Raw genomic sequence first — 22918 nt, forward strand, 5'->3', positions numbered from 1 at the left:
CTGTAGCCTTTCGCCCCTACTCTTCAATCTGTACATCGAGGAAACATTGATGGAAATAAAAGAAAGGTTGAGGAGTGGAATTAAAATACAAGGTGAAAGGATATCAATGATACGATTCGCTGATGACATTGCTATCCTGAGTGAAAGTGAAGAAGAAGTAAATGATCTGCTGAACGGAATAAACAGTCTAATGAGTACACAGTATGGTTTGACAGTAAATCAGAGAAAGACGAAGGTAATGAGAAGTAGTAGAAATGAGAACAGCGAGAAACTTAACATCAGGATTGATGGTCACGAAGTCAATGAAGTTAAGGAATTCTTGTACCTAGGCAGTAAAATAAACAATGACGGACGGAGCAAGGAGGACATCAAAAGTAGACTCGCTATGGCAAAAAAGGCATTTCTGGCCAAGAGAAGTCTACTAATATCAAATACCGGCCTTAATTTGAGGAAGAAATTTCTGAGGATGTACGTCTGGAGTACAGCATTGTATGGTAGTGAAACATGGACTGTGGGAAAACCGGAACGGAAGAGAATCGAAGCATTTGAGATGTGGTGCTATAGACGAATGTTGAAAATTAGGTGGACTGATAAGGTAAGGAATGACGAGGTTCTACGCAGAATCGGAGAGGAAAGGAATATGTGGAAAACACTGCTAAGGAGAAGGGACAGGATGATAGGACATCTGCTAAGACATGAGGGAATGACTACCATGGTACTAGCGGGAACTGTAGAGGGCAAAAACTGTAGAGGAAGACAGAGATTGGAATACGTCAAGCAAATAATTGAGGACGTAGGTTGCAAGCGCTACTCTGAGATGAAGAGGTTAGCACAGGAAAGGAATTCGTGGCGGGCCGCCTCAAACCAGGCAGTAGACTGATGACCGAAAAAAAAAGTGGAAATCAAGTTAGTATTTTAATATAGTTTCTCTCCCGTCGAGCAACGGCCATTGTTGATGGCGGTGCGTGTTCTTCGGTAGCGTCTGATACGGATCTAAAAAGAATTCATTGATTTCAAAATAAAATGGGCCCTTGAAGATTCTACAATTTACGAGCCGTAGAAACTTAACACAGCCATCAGTTCTTTGAGGTCTGTATCTGACAGAAGGGAGAGTAGCAGATTCACAGTAGGGAGACAATGGTCAGGTTATATGTAATTTGTGCTTACTCAGAATGTTCCCAGGTCACTGTTAAATGATCGGCAAATAACTCAAAGCCGTGCTTTGTCAAAGCAGAATGAAATGAATGGCTGAACGCGAACTGCGTTCGACACACTGCGCCCCTTTACCATGATTTGCTGAGCTCACAATAATAGCTATCTTTAACGGAAAAAAATTGTAAATCATGCACCACTTAATTACTGAGGGGGCATACTTTCTTTTAAATGATACATAAATATAACCTGTTTTTTTACATATGTAATTACAGATAAGAACCAATTCTACTACACAGAGACTTACATAATATACATATGCCCAGTTAGATGGAGACAAGAGAAGATAGTACAGTTTGCTGAGAGAAACTTTGCTTCTCGCTTACATTTTGCTATAAAACATTTGAAAATACAATTCGTCCGTTTTGTTTCAGCCACAGGCTGATTTCTCTGGTACCGTTGATCTGAAATCACAGTTCATACACGTTTTATTAGATTTTTCATATGCCGTATTCAACGTTACCTTAAGAAAAGAGAACAGATTCGCGCAATAAAATCACTTTGAAGTATTTGTTTTAATATTTAAAACAGATGAATTTCTTCTAACGGCAAGTAATTTATAGGTTTTCGGGAACAAGATGTTTCCATAGAATATGTAAACGCTGGAAAAATTTTGTACTTACATTGCTGTAGCTGGCGCAGTGGTCCTTTTATATGTTACTGATTGATTACTGATAGAGAACCCTTGGGTCACATTATTTTACAATTAATGTACGTATTTAACATAAAATAACTTCATTAAGTTATATTAATAAGCCTATAATCACTAATCCAAAGGCTTGCCGAACCATGGACAAGGTTCAAGTAAAACCTGTACTAATGAACTAAATGAAGAAAAAACTTTGAAATCTATGTTTGATTAGAAGTAGAAGAAAGTAATGAAAGAAGAGTCACATAACTAATTTATCTGAATCAGTCTAGAGATGCAGGGACTAAAATAATTTTGCAAGACTTTGCAGCTACGTGCAGAGCGACTACACAATGCTCAGCCTTCAGTTGCCATCTGTAGGACAGGCTCTCCTGGTGCAGGCTCCGGACTTCCCGTCTGCGAGGCAGCGGCAAGTGTTACACCCCTCCTTGTATGTAGTCCCGGGGGTGCACGACACTTCTGGAACACAAGGAACAGTCCTAGTTACTGCTGCGTCGTATGCACGCGATCTGCCACAAAAGAAAAAAAAAGGAATCAGTTTCGCATAACCTGTAACACACAGTTCAAAATCTCAGCTGAAAAAGTTGCACGAAGTTTTCTTTATCTTAAATACTATGGGACTTAACAATTGAGGTCATCAGTCCCCTAGACGTAGAAGTACTTAAACCTAACTAACCTAAAGGACATCACGCACATCCATGCCCGAGGCAGGATTCGAACCTGCGACCGTAGCAGCAGCACGGTTCCAAACCGAAGCGCCTAGAACCGCTCGCTCACAGATCCCGGTAGTTGCATGAAGAGCACAGTGACGATTCTACATTTATATCAACGTGATTACTCTGCTATTCACAATAAAGTGCCTGGCAGAGGGTTCAATGAACCACCATCAAGCTGTCTCTCTACCGTTCGACTGTTGAACGGCGCGCGGGAAAAACGAGCACTTAAATTTTTCTGTGCGATCCCTGATTTCTCTTACTTTATCCTGATGATCGTTTTCCCTATGTAGGTGGGTGCCAACTGAATGTTTTCCCAATCGGAGGAGAAAACTGCTGTGAAATTTCATTAGAAGATCCCGTCGCAACGAAAAACACCTTTGTTTTAATGATTGCCACTCCAATTCACGTATCATGTCTGTGGCACTTTCTACCCTATTTCGCTATAATATAAAAGGAGCTGTCCTTCTTTGTACTTTTTCAATGTCATCCCTCAGTAACACCTCATGAGGATCCCACACCGCACAGCAATACTCCAGAATAGGCCGGACAAGCGTGGTGTAACCAGTCTCTTTAGTAGACCTGTTGCACTTTCTAAGCGTTCTGCCAGTGAATAGCAGACTTTGGTTTGCTCTACTCAAAACATTATCTATGTGATCGTTGCAGTTTAGGTTATTTGAAATAGTAATCTCTAAGTATTTAGTTGAATTTACAGCCTTAAGATTCGAGTGACTTACCGCGTAATCGAAATTTAGCAGATTTCTTTTAGTGCTCATGTGAATAACTTCACACTTTCCTTTAATCAGAGTCAACTGCCACTTCTAGCACCGTACAGTTACCTTATCTAAATCAGTTTGCAATTCTTTTTGGTGAGCTGCTGGCTTTACAAGACGGTAAATGACAGCATCATCTGCAAACAATCTAAGAAGGCTGCTCAGATTCTATCCTATATCGTTAATATAGATCAGGAACAACAGAGGGCCTATAACACTTCTTTGGGGAACGCCAGATATTACTTCTGTTTTACTCGATGACTTTCCGTCTATTACTACGAACTGTGACCTTTCTTGTACATCGCTTAATTTTTATGAGTCGAATCCTGCTGAATTGGAATCAGAGTCAGAAGAATATCCTGTTGCGATTATGTGGATAGCACTCCACTTCCAGCATTTGCCACGTGTATTAACGTTAGGGAAGTTTTACTTATTTCCCGGTGAGAGTTACATACTTTGTTCCAGTAATCTTATACTTGATCCTTGAACAATGTTAAACAAATACGTATCAGCAGTCATGAATAATTGTTTGTCTTCCCTCACTATGACCTTCGAACTGGCTGCAAGCATTTATACACTCCTGGAAATTGAAATAGGAACACCGTGAATTCATTGTCCCAGGAAGGGGAAACTTTATTGACACATTCCTGGGGTCAGATACATCACATGATCACACTGACAGAACCACAGGCCATAGACACAGGCAACAGAGCATGCACAATGTCGGCACTAGTACAGTGTATATCCACCTTTCGCAGCAATGCAGGCTGCTATTCTCCCATGGAGACGATCGTAGAGATGCTGGATGTAGTCCTGTGGAATGGCTTGCCATGCCATTTCCACCTGGCGCCTCAGTTCGACCAGCGTTCGTGCTGGACGTGCAGACCGCGTGAGACGACGCTTCATCCAGTCCCAAACATGCTCAATGGGGGACAGATCCAGAGATCTTGCTGGCCAGGGTAGTTGACTTACACCTTCTAGAGCACGTTGGGTGGCACGGGATACATGCGGACGTGCATTGTCCTGTTGGAACAGCAAGTTCCCTTGCCGGTCTAGGAATGGTAGAACGATGGGTTCGATGACGGTTTGGATGTACCGTGCACTATTCAGTGTCCCCTCGACGATCACCAGTGGTGTACGGCCAGTGTAGGAGATCGCTCCCCACAACCATGATGCAGGGTGTTGGCCCTGTGTGCCTCGGTCGTATGCAGTCCTGATTGTGGCGCTCACCTGCACGGCGCCAAACACGCATACGACCATCATTGGCACCAAGGCAGAAGCGACTCTCATCGCTGAAGACGACACGTCTCCATTCGTCCCTCCATTCACGCCTGTCGCGACACCACTGGAGGCGGGCTGTACGATGTTGGGGCGTGAGCGGAAGACGGCCTAACGGTGTGCGGGACCGTAGCCCAGCTTCATGGAGACGGTTGCGAACGGTCCTCGCCGATACCCCAGGAGCAACAGTGTCCCTAATTTGCTGGGAAGTGGCGGTGCGGTCCCCTACGGCACTGCGTAGGATCCTACGGTCTTGGCGTGCATCCGTGCGTCGCTGCGGTCCGGTCCCAGGTCGACGGGCACGTGCACCTTCCGCCGACCACTGGCGACAACATCGATGTACTGTGGAGACCTCACGCCCCACGTGTTGAGCAATTCGGCGGTACGTCCACCCGACCTCCCGCATGCCCACTATACGCCCTCGCTCAAAGTCCGTCAACTGCACATACGGTTCACGTCCACGCTGTCGCGGCATGCTACCAGTGTTAAAAACTGCGATGTAGCTCCGTATGCCACGGCAAACTGGCTGACACTGACGGCGGCGGTGCACAAATGCTGCGCAGCTAGCGCCATTCGACGGCCAACACCGCGGTTCCTGGTGTGTCCGCTGTGCCGTGCGTGTGATCATTGCTTGTACAGCCCTCTCGCAGTGTCCGGAGCAAGTATGGTGGGTCTGACACACCGGTGTCAACGTGTTCTTTTTTCCATTTCCAGGAGTGTACAAGGTCCGACAGTTGGTCTCATAAAGATCATTGCCAGAGATGAAAAAAGTGAAACGTGTCAGACAAAATCCTATAACTGATTTAAAGATTGAGCCCGGAAGCTTTGCACTCGTAGTTCTTATCTTAACCAGAGAGTTACCGCCAGCAATTCCGAATACAGAGTCAGTTACTAATCCAGGGACCACATATTGTGATGGCTGACTTGTGTGGAACCAGATCAGACGGCAGCATTTAAATTTCACATGACTCTTCCATAAAGGGTTTCTCGGAAGAATGGAACAACCGTAGATAATTTTGCTGGGAAAGGGACGTACCGATATCTTTTAGTTACATTTTAAATTTCTCGGCGTTTTCAGTAAGCGTATAGATTACTTAAAAAACCTCTGTAAATTGCCACTATGTGAGTTACTTAAATTCGGCAGTATTAAATCTGCATTGGCAAAAGATTCCGGAACAGTTCCCAATTCGGATTTTAGGGAATTGACTGCCAAGGCGGATGTGACTCTGAGAAAAAGACTGAATAACCAACGAATCGACAACTTGTTACGAGTCTGCGCATGGAATGTCAGAATCTGAAAGAGGTAGATTAGCTAGAAAATCTGGAAATGGAAACGCTAAGGCTCAGTCTCGATATAGTGGAAATCAGAGAAGTGAAATGCAAAAGAGACGAGGATTTCTGGTCAGATACGTGCAGGTTAATACCAACAGAAGCAGTAAATATTATAACAGGATTAGAATTCGTTGTGACAGGAAGGTACGGCAGAGAGTGTGTTGCAGTGAACAATTCAGTCAGGGCCTCGTTCTCTTCAGAATCGACTGGAAACCCACACCAATAACAATAGTTCAGATGTACATGCCGACGTCACGAGATGAAAATGAAAAGGTAGAGAAAGAATATGAGGACACTGAGCGGGTAATTCAATAGGTAAAGGCAGATTTAAATCTAATAGTCATAGGGTACTGGAATACATTTTTCAGAGAAGGAATAGAGGAAAGGGTTACAGGAGAATATTAGAGAGAAGAAATACTAAGTTTTGTAATAAATATCAGTTAATAATAGTGAATACTCTGTTGAAGAATCACAGGAAGGGGAGGTATACATGAAAAATGTTGGGATATACGTGAATATTTAAATTAGATTATATTATAGTCAGGCAGAGATTCCGAAATCAGATACTCGATTGTAAGGCGTAACCAGGAGCGGATATAGTAGCGATCAAGGGTAAGGTGAAGTTTAAGAGACTAATCATAAAGAATCACCGCGCAAAGAAGTGGTATACTGAAGTATTAACAAGGGAACCTCCCCATTGCACCTCCCTCAGATTTAGTTACAACTTGGCACAGTGGATAGGCCTTGAAAAACTGAACACAGATCAATCGAGAAAAAAAAGGGAAGAAGTTGTGTGGAACTATGAAAAAATAAGCAAAATATACAAACTGAGTAGTCCATGCGCAAGATAGGCAACATCAAGCGAGGAAAGGGGCGCCGTGGTCCCGTGGTTAGCGTGAGCAGCTGCGGATGGATAGCTCTTTGGTTCAAGTCTTCCCTCTAGTGAAAAGATTAATTTTTTATTTTCTGATAATTATTATCTGTCTCTCCGTCCGTCCGATGCGAGGTAACTGCGCCGTAGTATGGGGACGCTACACCTAAACGGAAAAATTTGGACACGTTAAAAACATACCATTGACAGAGCACAGGGAAAACTGTGCGACTGTGAAACTGTTGCATTCATTTGTTGCAGTTTATGAGACAAACTCTTATGTTTTCATCACCTTTTGGGAGTGATTATCACATCCACAAGAAAACCTAAAGCGGGCAAGGTAGAAGAATCTTTTTATCCATTCGCCAAGTGTACAAGGTAGGTGGGTCGACAACATATTCCTGTCATGCCGTCACCTGTGTCGTATAGAATATATCAGACCTGTTTTCCTTTGGCGGAATCGGTTGACCTATAACCTTGCGATCAAATGTTTTCGGTTCCCATTGGAGAGGCACGTCCTTTCGTCTACTAATGGCACGGTTTTGCGGTGCGGTCGCAAAACACAGACACTAAACTTATTACAGTGAACAGAGACGTCAATTAACGAACGGACAGATCATAACTTCGCGAAAAAAAAAAAAAAAAAAAAAAAAAGAAGGTTCTAGGCACTCAGTCCGGAGCCGCGCGACTGCTACAGTCGCAGGTTCGAATCCTGCCTCGGGCATGGATGTGTGTGATGTCCTTAGGTTAGTTAGGTTTAAGTAGTTCTAAGTTCTAGGGGACTGATGACCATAGATGTTAAGTCCCATAGTGCTCAGAGCCATTTGAACCATTTTTGAAAAAAAGTAAACCCTTAACTTGAGGGGTTGAACCAATAATCTCTCGTTCCGCAGCTGCTCACGCTAACCACGGGACCACGGCGCCCCTTTCCACACATTATCCTTGATGTTGCCTATCTTACGCATGGACTACTCAGTTTGTATATTTTGCTTATTTTTTTCATAGTTCCACACAACTTCTTCCTGTTTTCTCGATTGATCTGTGTTCAGTTTTTCAAGGCCTATCCACTGTGCCAACTTTTAACTAAATCTGAGGGGGGGTGCGCGGGGGAGGTTCCCTTGTAAGGAATGAAGAGACGCGCTTGAAGTTCCCTAAGGCTACAGATACTACCATAAGGAATAGCTCAGTACGCAGTTCAGTTGAAAGGAAACGGGCATCTCTGATACGGGCACTCGCACAAAACGGAAAGAAAGACATAGGTACGTAGAATGTAACTGCGAAGAAACCATGGGTAGCGGAAGAAATACAAAACTGTTCATGAATATTCACGAATAAAGAAAAAGAAGTCGCATAGGAATGAAATACGTAGGTAGAAAGGGGGAGCTACGACGAAACGGCAGCACGAAAAACACGGGGAGAATATCGAAAAAGAACTGTTGTTGGGAGGTCTTACTCAGCGTATAGAAAAGACAACAACCTTCCGTGAAAATAATAGCAAGTGTAGTAATATTAAGAGTGCAACGAAAATTCCACTGTTAAATACCGAAGAAACAGCGGATAGGTGAAAAGAGTGCATTGAAAGCACCTGTCAGGGAGAAGGCTTGATTGGTGTGATTGAAAGACACAGAAGTCGGCGGGGATCGATGGGGAAGAGATAGGGGATCAGGTATTAGGATCAGAATTTAAAAGAGCTTTGAAAGAGTTAAGACCAAATAAAGCAGCGTGGATAGATAACATGCACCAGAACTACTAAAATCATTGGAGGATGTGGCAACAGGTTGATGTGTAGACTGTATGAGTCTGGCGATGTACCATTTGACTTTCGGGAAAACATCGTCCTCACAATTCCAAAGACTACAAGAGCTGACAAGTGCGAGGATTATCTCACAATCGGCTTACAGCTCATTCATCAAAGTTACTTACACGAATAATATACAGAAGAATGGAAAAGAAATTTGAGGGTGTGTTAGATGACGATCATTTCGCCTTTGGGAAAGGTAAAGACATCAGAGAGGCAGTTCTGATGTTGCGGTTGATAATGGAAGCAAGACTAAAGAAAAAATCAAGACACATTTATAAGATTTGTCGACTTGGAAAAGCGTTCGACAGTGTCAAATGGTACGATATGTTCGAAATTCTTAGGAAAATAGGGGTAAGCTATAAGGAGAGACGGGTAATATACACAATATGCAAGAGCCAAGAGGGTATAATAAGGGTGGAAGATCAAGAACGAAGTTCTCGAATTGAAAATGGTGTAAGACAATCATTTAGTCTTTCACCCTTACAGTTCAGTCCATACATGGAAAAAGCAATGACGGCAATAAAAGAAAGGTTCAAGAGTGGAATTGAAATTCAAGATGAAAGGATATCAGTGATGCGGTTCGCGTATGACATTGCTATCCTCAGTGATAGCGGAGAAGAATTACAGGGTCTGTTGAATGGGATGAAAAGTCTAATGAGAACTGAAAGTAAATCGATGAATAACGAAAGTAATGAAAAGTAGTAGATTTGAAAACAGCGAGAAACTTAACTTCATTACTGGTGATGAAGAAGTAGATAAAGTTAAGGAATTCTGCTGCCGAGACTAAAAATCAACACATGATGGACATAGCAAGGAGGACATAAAAAGCAAATTAGCACTGGAAGAAAGGGCGATCCCGCCCAGGAAAAGTCTACTAGAATGAAACATTTGCACTAATTTGAGGAAGAAATATCTCGCGCATAGGGACTGTTGGAGAACCGGAACTGAAGAGAATCTAAGCATTTGAGATGTGGTGCTACAAACGAATGTTCAAAGTTATGTAGGGTGATAAGGTAAAGTATCAGGAAGGAAATATACGTAAAAAACTGACAAGAAGGAGGGCTGGATGATAGAACATCCGTTAGAATATAAGAGAGTGACTTCTATGTTTCTAGAGGGGGCTGTAGAGTGTGAAAAGTGTAGAGGATGGCAAACATTGGAATACATCCAGCAGATAATTAAGGACTCAGGCTCCAAGTGCTACTCTGAGATGAAGATCTTGGCGAAGGAGACGAATCCGTCGCGGGCCGCATCAAATCAGTCAAAAGACTGATGAGTCAAAGAAATAGCTGCATTGTGGATTATGGGCAGAGTTTTAGATTGTCTATGACCGAATTCCTTGCCGATATTCTTAGACTCTGAACAAAAATCATCAGTGTTGTTGCCTATGACTTCCCGCTATACCCTTATTCTGCCAACAACTTTGTAAAAGAGGTTGTAGGAGTGAATAATGATTCAGGGTATTGTCTTGCATTTCGGTTGGGAAGCTGCCTCTAAAGACAGAAGAAATGACAGCTGCAAGAAAATACACAGAGCAATGGAAACCACTGAATTAAAGACACCCATTAAGATTCCAGGTTAGATCCTTGCTCGAATGTGCGGTAGACGACTGCCGAAGGAGGGGCGATCATAAGAAAATATTTTCGTAACAATGAAACGGTATCTACAAGCCGCAGCGTGGAATCTGAGAAGCCTGAATACGGTAAGAAATCTAGAAAAACTGAAAGTGGGAAGGGCAAAGGCTGGATTTAGGTGTGATAGGGGTCAGTAAAGTGAAGTGGGATAATGGGAAGACTTCAGGCGTTTAACAGCAGTAGAAAACAGTAACCTATATTGTGTGTAACATTTTTAATAAATAGGGAAGTAGGAACATTAATTCGGTTGTGTGAGTATTCCATCGATACGATTATCGTCGGAATAGAATCAAAACGAACTTCATCACGTCACAGAAAACATTCGTAGCAACGTCACAAATAGAAGACAACGAGACGGAAAGACTATGTAACGAAATAATATTAGTAATTCAATACGTAACATGAGGTGAAAATCTAATAATCGTGAGGAACTGAAATTTTACGGAAAGAAGAAGGACTAAATGGCAGATTTATGGAAGAATACAGGTTTACCAGTACAAATGATACAAAAGATATAACTGAAAAGGGCCTAGATGTAAAAGTAGATATCAGTTTTACATTATGATGAGACAGATACCTGATCACAGGTCTTTCCCATATAAGAACATAATTTAGTAGTCATTAAGAGTTAGATTTTGTTTAAGAGCATCATCAGAAGATTTAACGTACAAGGAAGAAAACTAATGAAGCTTTCAGCAGTGATGTTAAACGTTTCCAATTTTTGGAATCTATCGATTACAATAATGTGTATAGAGGAATGGAAGTCCTCAAAAATAGCCTTCACAGAGGCCGCACAGAGCTGGACAGTTGCAAGAAAGGAGGCTGTGAAGACGTGGTTAACACAAGAAATTCTCCAATTGATCGACAAAAGAAGGACACATATAAAAATACTAGCTGATACCCGCGGCTGCGCTCGCTTATCAGTAGTTTCTTTACGATGTGGGATGGTGACTAAATGGTTATATACTGGTGTAGATGCGTATATGTCTGTGTATAAATGTATGTAGTGCCACTACATGTAAAGCCACGACGCCTCTCTGTCGTCCAGCATGTAAATGATGCCATTGTCCTGAGTCTTCAGGCGACTCAGAAGCTAGAAGAGACGCGTGACGCTGAGCGTCTAAACGTGACGTGCCTGGACAGTTCTAACGTCTCGCCACCTACATCAAAGTTACGGCGGATCTGAGATTACTCCGAGTTTTCGAAAACCTCTCACGCATCGAGCTCTCTTAGAACTATGCGCTAAATCAGACTTACGTTTGCGTGACGTAACGTAAAATAAATAATATTGAAAGATGTGCATATTAGGAGAAATGGTTGTGAATAAGGTACATATCATGAGATATGTCAGTTTTTTGGCATATTTTACCGTTTCTTTGGAATGTTTCCCACTTGGTGGATGTTTGAGAGTAAACATCCAGAGAAATAAAGTTTTATACGGAATGTTTGCTACTACGTGCATCCTTGCATGCCTGAACAAGTGAGTGACGTATTCTTTGGCCACCAGAGATTGTGTTATTATTCAGTAGAGCTTGGGTGAGCGAAAGAGTCGGGAGTACTTGTCGCTTGTCGGCCAGAAAGAGAGAGAGAGAGAGTTGTTATTTGAGATGATCTAACTGAGAATTGAGGATAGAAGGTAATTTGCTACTATTGTATATAATGACGTGTCATTTGAAAGAAAAGGTAATTTGCATTGAGTTTATTTTGCTGCAGGCGCTAGTTTAGTAATTATTGCAGTGCAAAGATTTCACTGTGTTCAACAATATGTACGTATTGGTGTCCAGAGAGAATTATTAGTTACGTGTTGAGTATTCTAATTAGTTTCCCCCGCAAAGATTAATAAAAAAGACATTTCATTACGAATGCAAGACAGTAAATCTTACGCAATGTAAGTTTTGTGTAAGCGTATTATCGATGGTATATGACAACACTGAGATAAGGTTATAGTTCATGTTAGTACAAGTCATTTGTTGTGTTACAGAAAGGTTTCAATCTAATTGGAAGACCTCTTACTCACTTACAAAACATTTCACCGAAATTTATCCCCACAGATTAGGAAAAATTTGTTAGGTAAAAAATACACCGTCATGCCTTGCACTATTGCGTGAACAATAGTTAGTATTTTAGAATGAGAACCAAAAAACGTAATTTTGCTATTGCGGTCTGGTAAATAAGATAAAAAAGGAACACTGCAGCGCAGTGATTCATTTCAGCTCATCGTTTTCCGGCACGCAGACAGAACAGACTTAATCGTTACCAGGACAGGAAACAAATGTAGGGCCTAAATGAACCTTTGACAGAGAATTAAGATCATTTTTCACTATCAAAATTTCCTGTAGATTTAACAGATGCGTTTTTTAAACAGTGCACATATTCTTTACGAAACAGTTAGCCACTGTTTATGATTGTTTCATGACAAAGCCGTTCTGAGTATCACTGATAACCTTTCTTTATACTCAGTTTCATTTACAGACAATCAGATGCGTTTCATATTAGTCAAAATCACATACTTAAAATGTAATTTGCATAGACATGTTCATGTATAACAGTAAGGGAGAGAAGGCAATTGTAGATACGACTCAGTAATCGAAATTTGTAAGCACTTGCTTTCGCATAACTGACGGAAGGTTTTAGAAACACACACACACACACACACACACACACACACACACACACACACACACAAAGCTCATAAGTTTCAATATTAATAATGTGTTTCTCAAGGCTTTACCGACATGTTGTTGTCGTGGTCTTCAGTCCAGAGACTGGTTTGATGCAGTTCTCCATACTATTCTGTCCTGTGCAAGCTTCTTGATCTCCGAGTAACTACTGCAACATACATCCTTCAGAATCTGCTAGGTGTATTCATCTCTTGGTCTCCCTCTACGATTTTTACCGTCCACGCTTGGTTCCAATACTAAATTCGTTATCGCCTGATGCCTCAGAATGTGTCTTACCAGCCGATCCTTTCATCTAGTCAAGTTGTGCCGCAAATTCCTCTACTCGATAATTCTGTTCAGTACCTCCTTATTAGTTACGTGATCTACCCATCTAATCTTCGGCATACTTCTGTACCACCACATTTAGAAAGCTTCTATTCTTTTCTAAACGATTCATCGTCCATGTTTCACTTCCATACATGGTTACACTCCATTCAAATACTTTTAAAAAAGACTTCCTGACACTTAAAAAATCTTTGCTCGATGTTAACAAATTTCTCTTTTTCAGAAATGCTTTCCTTAACATAGCGAGTCTACATTTTATATGTCCTCTCTACTTCGACCATCATCAGTTATTTTGCTCCCCAAATAGCAAAACTCATCTACTACTTGAAGCGTCTCATTTTCTAATCTGATTCCCTCAGCATCACCTGATTTAATTCGAGTACATTCCATTATCCTCGTTTTGCTTTTGCTGATGTTCATCTTACATCCTCCTTTCAAGACATTGTCCATTCCTTTCAACTGTTCTTCCAGGTTCTTTGGTGTCTCTGACAGATATACAATGTCGTCCGAAAACCTCAAGTTTTTTATTTCTTCCCTATGGATTTTAATTCCAATTCCAAATTTTTCTTTTGTTTCCTCTATTAATTGCTCATTATACGCACTGAATAATATCGGGGAGAGGCTACAGCCCTGTATCGCTTCCTTCTCAACCACTGCTGCCTTTCATGCCCTTCGACTCTCATAACTGCCATCTGGTTTCTGTACAAACTATAAATAGCCTTTCGCTCCCTGTATTTTACCCCTGCTACCTTCAGAATTTGAAAGAGAGTATTCCGGTCAACATTATCAAAAGTTTTCTCTAAGCGCAAACGTAAGTTTGTCTTTCCTTAATCTGTCTTCTCAGGTAAGTCGTGAGGTCAATACTCATTCGCGTATTCCAACATTTCCGCGGAATCCAAACAGATCTTCCCCGAGGTCGGCTTCTGCTAGATTTTCCATTCGTCTATAAAGAATTCGTATTAGTATGTTGTAGCCGTGGCTTATTAAACTGATAGTTCGGTGATTTTTACACCTGTCAACAACTGCTTCTTTGGGATTTTAATTACTATATTCTACTTGAAGTTCGAGGGTATTTCGCCTCACCAGATGATAGAGTTTTGGCATGGTTGGCTGTCCGAAAGCTATCAGCAGGTCTAATGGATTGTTGTCTACTCCCGGGGCCTTGCTTCGACTTAGGTCTTTCAGTCCTCTGTGAAATTATTCATGCTGTATCATATCTCCCATTTCATCTTCATGTATGTCCTCCCCATTTCCATAATATTGGCCTCAAGTACGTCGCCTTTGTATAGATCCTCTACACACTCCTTCCACCTTTCTGATTTCCCTTCTTTGCTTAGGACTGGTTTTTCATCTGAGCTATCTCTTTAACTTTCCTGTAGGCAGTATCATCTTATCCCTAGTTATTTGTGTCTCTATATCCTTACATTTGACCTGTAACCATCCCTGCTTGGTCATTTTGCACTTCCTGACGATGTTATTTTGAAACGTTTGTACTCCTTCATTTACTGCATTTTTATATTTTCTCCTTTCATCAGTTAAATTCAATATATGCTTTTCTTTTTACCTACTTGATACTCTGCTGCCTTCACTATTTCATCTCTCAAAACTATCCACTCTCCTTCTACTGTATTTGATTCTCCTGTAGTTATCAAGCGTTCCCTAATACTCTCTCTAAAACTCTCTACAACCTCTGGTTCTTTCAATTTATCCAGGTCCCATCTCCTTAAATTCCTACCTGTTGCAATCTTTTCAGTTTTAATCTACAGTTCATAACCAATACGTTGTGGTCGGAGTCCACATCTGTCCCTGGAAATGTCTTAAAATTTAAAACATGGTTCCTAAATCTCTGTCTTACCGTTATATAACCAATCTGGAACATTCCAGTGTCTCCAGGCCTCTTCCACGTGTACAATGGCCTTTCATGAATCTTAAACCAAGTGTCAGCTAGAATTAAGTTATGCTCTGTGTAAAAATCTTCCAGGCGGCTTCCTCTTTCATTCCTTACCCCCAGTCCATATTCACCTACTACTTTTCCTTCTCTTCCTTTTCCTGCTATCGAATTTCAGTCCCCAACGAGTATTAAATTTTCGTCTCCATTAACTATCTGAATAATTTCATTTATCGCATCAGACATTTCTTCAGTCTCTTCATCATCTGAGGAGCCAGTTGGTATAAAATCTTGTGCGGTAGGTGTGGGCTTCGTGTCTATCTTGGCCACAATAATGCGTTCACTATGCTGTTCGTAGTAGCTTATTCGCGTTCCTATTTTTTTATTCATTATACCTACTCCTGCATTATCCTTAATTGATTTTACATTTATAACCCTGTATTCGTCTCGCCAGAATACTGGTTCCTCCTGCCACCGAACTTCAGTAATTACCACTGTATCTAGCTTTAACCTATGCATTTCGCTCTTCAAATTTTCTAACCTACCTGCCCGATTAAGGGATCTGACATTCCACGCTCCGATCCGTAGAATCCCAGTTTTCTTTCTCCGGATAACGACGTCCTCCTCAGCAGACCCTGCCCAGAGATCCGAATGGGGGACTACTTTACCTCCGGAATATTTTAACCAAGAGGATGTCATCATTTAACCATACAGTCAAGCTGCACGCCCACGCCGAAAATTACGGTTTTAGTTTCCTTTGCTTTCAGCCGATCGCATTTCTAGCACCGCAAGGCTGTTTTGGCGAATTTTACAAGGCCAGATCACTCAATCACCCAGACTGTTGCCCCTGCAACTACTACTGCCCCTCTTCAAGAACCACGCCATTGGCTGGCCTTTCTACAATTACCCCTCCGTTGTGGTTGCACCTACGGTATGGCTATCTGTATTGCTGAGGCACACAAGCCTCCCCACCAACAGATACCCACTCACCCACCCACACACACAAGGAAAAAAATTTAGATAAACAGAATATGTGCGTAACATAGTTCATTGTGTAACGGCTGTTAGTGAATTGTGAAAGCTTCACAGTGCCAAAATGGACTGCATTTCCTACAAGAACCCAGCGTAACTCAGGTGTATTTAACATCTATAGCGTTTCTCAATTTCTTTCCGCTAGTATTCGGCTTAGTGATAGACTGTATTACAGGGAACACAACACCACGTCCTATCAATCCAAGTAATTAATGTGAAAAACGGACGTCTGCATTCACAGTGCAATCGTAGGAAACATATTTATTACGGAAATAGACAAAAACCAAAAATTAAGACCGATATAATGATAGTTACTCTGAGAATCGCTTGGTGTGGCTAATACGATGATAGACAGAGCTCACACGGTGTTTTATACAGTGGTAACGGAATATTTCCCCACACTCTTAGTGTACATGTGCTTTTCGTCATTACCGCTGCAAAGTTCTGGTAGAAGTTCGATGCTTCCTAGGCTCCACCGGCAACTACACTGTGTCTTACCAGCATGGCACTCATCTTTAGCCGCCTTTGATCACGACAATTTATACCAGCGAAAGTACGAGGCCAGATGTTCCAGACATATTCAGAAAGTTTTAAAAATGTTTTCCTGCTTTACGTGCATGAACTCTCTTGAAGTGGCCCGAGGTTACAGGCTGCGGTGGGACGCAGAGAGCGTACAGATTGATGGTACCTCACATAATCAACATCATAAGTGAAATTTTTTATTGTAACCTCCCCACAAAATATAAATTCACATTTTAGTGTAACCTCAAAACAGAAAAATCCCTAAACTTCTCACCAGTAAAAATTATAATTATGTCGTTCACATTCAGTGTAACGTCCCAACAAAAAAAAAAAAAAAAACAAAAAAAAAAAATTCAGTAACCTGGTAATGATGTAATGTAACTAACCTCTCAATTAAATTGTCGCTCACTTATAACTTTTCAATAATTGACTGTGAATTTAACCTGGTAAATTTTGGACGTCAGCAGTGCTGCGTCATGGCCCTGAAAGATCATTCTGAATAAAAAAGAAAAATTCTTACCTCAATGAAGTCGCCGGGTAACGCATATATATCTGCTCTTACAATAAATTTTTCTGGCACAACCCTGTGCAATGCTGGCCCATAGATTTGTCATTTATGAAAAGAAACAACTGATTTTTCTTTTGCAATAATCGGGATGATCATGGATTGGAGAAATTAGTAAATTCTTTAAATTGAAATGAATGGTTGTTAAAAGTTATTTTTTATGAGAAAAATTATTATTAGGACATTTTTAAAACATTTACATGGGACTTGAAACAGCAATACTACGTATCAACGAGGCTGATTTTACTTTATACAATAATGCTCAGGCTCCGCCATCGCTGCACCACGACCGGCCCAGCCAACACGATACACCAGACCAGACTAGACTGCTCGCTAGCAACAACTTACTGCTACAGCTACACAGTTCCTACTGCAGTCAACACTGCTCTCTGGTATGAGATTCTCTTACAGCTTACATATCGCAGGCAGCGCGTGAGCAATACATCGAAATTACATCTGCTCGGACCTCTTACATAACCCTCCACTGGGGGGGCAAAAATTTGGAAGCGATTGTGAGTCATTAGGACTTGCCATGAGCAACAAATTTTTCTAAAATCTATTTAGTTACTAAGTCTACAGTCATAGAGTATACACATTATTGATAAGTGCAGCACATATTAAGTAATGAAATAGAATACACACGCACTGAGTACAGAATATATAAAGAAATGACAAAATGTATATGCAATGAGTACAAAAGATATTAACAAACGACAAAATGCTCACGCACTGTATAAGTCTTTAGCATTTTTACATAACAAATCATGAATTGTAATAAAGTGCACACGCACTGAATACAAAATATATTAACAAATAACATAAAGTGCACACGCACTGTAGAAGTCTTTAGCATTTTTACAACATATCATGGAGTGAAATAAAGTACACACACACTGAGTACAAAATATATTAACCAATGACAAAAAGTGCACACGCACTGTAGAATTCTTTAGCATATTTAGAACGACGGATCATATTAACAATAGAAATGAAGTGCACACGCACTGTAAGGGTCTTTAGCATATTTAGGAACTAGGAAAGGAATGGGAAGGATTGCATCATGGTTGTAGCGCAGTAGGTTGCACGTAGTTGCACCGAAAGTCCATATCTTCCTACAGAAGCACTACACCAAGTGAGACAATCTGAAATTCTCTTCCATGAAGTATTTATCAGCGTAGCCAGGACACTGAAATGTTGTATTAATATTGTATGTTATCATTTTGGTAGTACATTAGGTACACCAAACAGTAGGACCATAATGACATCTCCATCGTTCAAGGTGGTGGGAGCAGATGTAATTTCGATGTATTGCTCACGCGCTGCCTGCGATATGTAAGCTATAAGAGAATCTCATACCAGAGAGCAGTGTTGACTGCAGTAGGAACTGTGTAGCTGTAGCAGTAAGTTGTTGCTAGCGAGCAGTCTAGTCTGGTCTGGTGTATCGTGTTGGCTGGGCCGGTCGTGGTGCAGCGATGCCGGAGCCTGAGCATTATTGTATAAGGTAAAATGCAGCCTCGCGCATATGTAGTATTGTTATCTCAAGTCCCATGTAAATGTTTTAAAAATGTCCTAATAATAATCTTTCTCATAAAAAGTAACTTTTAACAACCATTCATTTCAATTTAAAGAATTTACTAATTTCTCCAATCCATGGTCATCCCGATTATTGCAAAGAAAAATCAGTTGTTCTTTTTATACATGACAAATCTATCGGCCAGCATTGCACAGGGCTGTGCCAGAATAATTTCTTATAGGAGCAGATATATATGCGTTATCCGGCGACTTCATTGAGGTAAGAATTTTCTCTTTTTATTCAGAATGATCTTTCAGGGCCATGACGCAGCACTGCTGACGTCCAAAATTCACCAGTTTAAATTCACAGTCGTTATTGAAAGGTTATAAATGGTTCAAATGGCTCTGAGCACAATGGGACTCAACGTCTTAGGTCATAAGTCCCTAATAACTTAGAACTACTTAAACCTAGCTAACCTAAGGACATCACACACACCCATGCCCGAGGCAGGATTCGAACCTGCGACCGTAGCAGTCCCGCGGTTCCGGACTGCAGCGCCAGAACTGCACGGCCACCGCGGCCGGCGAAAGGTTATAAGTGAGCGCAATTTTGCGACTACTGTCGTAGCATCGCGGTGAGACGGCCATCCCATTCCCAGCACGTGTTGAGGACGGTATGTGGTACTCGTTCACTTATCGGCTAGCAGGGTGTGAACTCTGCTCCCACGATTGCTGGCGCCAGGAAATCGCCTAACAGTATGTATAAATTACACGCTGCTCAGCTGCTGATGATGAGCGCCAGAGGAGCGGAAGACTTCCCGAATGCTTTGCAGGGGAAGACAGTCGCCGGTGATGGATCTCGCCCCTGTGGGTGACAGTATGTGTCAGTACGGCAAAGGAAGGTGAATAGCCGTACAACCTGGTCTCGATTTTCTGCCCTCCAGAGCAGGAATCTTGCTGCAACTGGAGTGAGCTGTAGCCAGCCCACCAATGCAGTGATACCAAGTCCATGAAGGAAGACTTGGTGATTGAAGATGGTAGGGGCCCAAACTCACAACTGCAAGCCGTACCTTATCGCTACAGCGCCTGACGTAACTCTCTTGTCATAGTAGGCACTGTCGGAATGCTGATACCTCTGCTAAAGTTAGTGACTATTTATACAAGTTAGGAGCTCGCTTACTGTGCCGATACACTGCTTCTAGCCATATGGCCCGGTGATGTCGAAACTGTTTGGCCCGTGCTGCAAGAGCCTCTTCTTACCGGTCCATTAGCAGGATTTCCGTGATTGGTCTCGCCAAACTGGCAATGCATAAACAGCCGTGATGCTGCAGATGGCATGCCGATACTTTTCCGCGCGATGCTTCAACTGCTGCAACTGCTGCAACTGAGGTGCTAGTTTCTGCAGTAATGACCAAAAAATGGTAGGAGTTCTACCCTCTTTGCGAAACCCGCCTCCCAGAATCGGCCTGCAAGAAAACTCATCATACGTGAATAACAATGTACAGTATCTACAATTGATCTTAAGTTCTACATTCGAGTTACAGTAACAAAATCCCTGGCAGCTAGCAGCGCTGTTGCCAGCTTTCAAGGGCAAAGCGCAAACGGCTACAGGCGAACACAATAATAGGCTATAGAAGGCTATAGAGCTGTGGAACAGGGACACGTTGCCACAGAGACATTTACAAAATCGAATTACGTGACTGACTGAGGTAGGCGCGAGAAGCTGCTGGATCAGGTCACTGCAACTGTCAGGGATCAACTAGCAACTCGACTGTAGGCGGCGTGAGACAAGGCCAGAGACGGCGAATTTACTCTGTAGCTGATAGTCCTCTGTCTCCAGGTTCACATATGCTCCACGATTCTCCACGTCTTCTCATACAACAAGTACATTACAGTCAGATGGTTCCTCGTCAAGTCTTACAACACAATTTACAACTGCTCTTGTCACCTACATGTGATACTTTGAAATCTCGCCATGTGTCACTAAACACCTCACTATAAATCTCATGGGCCCATGCACTGCTCCCTAGTTTCACTACATCATAAATACTAGGAAATGACAATCGACAAACAGGCGTTTATATACATCATTGGGGACATGCTGAAAGTGTGTGCCTCGATCTGGACTCGAACCTCGGATCTCCTGCTTAGATGGCAGACCTCTATGCATCTGAGACACCGAGGGCACAGAGGATAGTGCTCCTGCTTGTTGGGAATGTGGGACTCACGGGGAGTGTGCAAGTGATAGGTCCCTGCAGGCGCACTATCCTCTGTGCCCTCGGTGTCTCAGATGATAGACCGTCTGCCATGAAAGCAGGAGATCCCAGGTTCAAGTCCCAGTTGGGGCACACATTTTTAACATGTCCCCAATTATGTATATCAACACCTGTTTGCAGCTACAGCGTCGATTTAATTATCATTTCATTCTAGAGAAGTGTCACGGTCATCAATGGTATCTGTTCTTTCGGGAACAGATACTACTTTCAAATACTAGGAAACATATTTCTTACCACACAACAAGTATCTCTCTCGATTTCCATTATTTTTGCATCTCAATCACAGCTGGTGATCCAGCCTACTGGGATCATCTGCACTACCGGATTACACTTGGACAGGCACCTCTTTGGCTGAGAGAAGGCTCTACAGAAGAGAGTCAGAGCTAGGAGGTGCTTGATGTGACACCCGGGGTCACGACCGTCCATCCTGATACTGCTGCACACGCTGTAGAATTCGGATGCGCCGAAATGCGCCTTTAATAGGCTGCTGTGAGCTTCTTCAGGGACAAGATTAAATCTGGCTTCAACTTGTTATTCAGATAGATCTAATTTAGAACTGGGTACCTCCTAGCGGTTTTTCTGGTCATTACAACTGTAGCTGCGTGATGTTTAACCTAGAACTCCTGTTAGACTGGCTGGCAGCTAGAATGTTGGCGCGTTATGTCACAAAATTGTACATTAATTAATAACCCACTGCCATACAGTTCCAGTCTTTTACCGAAGTGAGTCTACTGCTTATAGCAACTCACTACGACCACTACAGGGCTGTTCACTGAGTAGATTCAGTGTAGCGCTGCTTGTTGGATGTTCAGACTCCAGGATGTCATGCAAACAAACATGGCTGTTTGTTTTGCATAGGAACAACCGAATTTCGCATGTGCTCATGCCAGTCAGGTTTACCCAGATCGGGTACAGTTCAATCCTTTCCCTCTGACAGTGCTAGAGTTCATCTGCCGTCATTACCACGTGCTTATCCCCACCCTCTGATAGCAGCTGTATATTCCCCGTTCTTACCTGTGCAGTTTTTTCTAAAATTCCCTATCTTAATGAGTAGGGGTGAATGGTGAAGCAGCTTATCCGTGTGGGACAATTTGCAATCGGAAATCGAAGAAGCACATATGGTTGTGCTTGGTCTGCCTTAACTCTACTGTTGATAGGTGGCAGTGTATCTGTAAATTGTATTTGCTCGGCTCCGCAATGATTCCCAGCTCCGCTCTAAAAGTTTTCGGGCTTGGAGCCGGTCGCCGTAAACTTCATTGCGTGATATTTTGGCTGGACAACTGTCAGCCTCTTCAGGTGAGCCTAACGAGGACTGACGAAGACGTTTTTTTAACTTTACTGTATTTCAGTTCCCCATCGGGGTGGGCTGGCAGCAGCATATGCGCTGCTCTTCAGCCGAAAGACATAGAACAAACAATAGAAGACAGTTAAAAATAACAAAGGAGAAAACGTGGTGAACATAGATATAAAAAGGGGGGGGGGTACATCATGGAAGACAATAGACAAAAAAGGGGCGACTGTAAAATGGAGATAAAAAACTGTAAAAAAGTAGCACACAAAAAACCACTCGCTGGGACAAATAAAGAACACAGGGCACAGTATGACCAGAGCATAAAAGTATCGACGGATGGCGTAGCACATAATAAACACCGACAGTAACACTAGGTACAAGGCCAGCACAGAATTAAAATCACATCTCTCGACGCACAGGAGAAGCAGCACTAAACACAGCACTGACGTGGCACACTGATGATGATCAAAACGGAGGAATTGCCAGGCGCAAGGAGACGAGGATGAACAGAAGAAGGGTGGGAGGGGAAGACAGGGAGGGGAGATGGCAGGGGGCGCGCCAAAG

At 42.2% G+C, this 22918-nt stretch overlaps 1 protein-coding gene across 2 annotated transcripts in view; it reads right to left on the bottom strand.

Moving 5' to 3' along the window:
• Positions 1 to 1397: 1397 nt before the first annotated feature.
• LOC124711593 (protease inhibitors-like) overlaps positions 1398 to 22918 on the bottom strand; it is a 50096-nt gene continuing 28575 nt past the window's right edge. The window contains exon 4 of one of the 2 annotated variants that reach the window (XM_047241746.1): positions 1398 to 2317. In XM_047241746.1, the coding sequence (XP_047097702.1) occupies positions 2205 to 2317 (113 nt within the window). In that variant the 3' untranslated portion in view covers positions 1398 to 2204. Of the gene's footprint in view, positions 2321 to 22918 lie in introns of both variants that reach the window. The other variant, XM_047241745.1, reaches the window with a different exon arrangement.

This window comes from Schistocerca piceifrons, chromosome 8, assembly GCF_021461385.2.
Source record: "Schistocerca piceifrons isolate TAMUIC-IGC-003096 chromosome 8, iqSchPice1.1, whole genome shotgun sequence".
Classification (NCBI taxonomy): Eukaryota; Metazoa; Arthropoda; class Insecta; order Orthoptera; family Acrididae; genus Schistocerca; species Schistocerca piceifrons.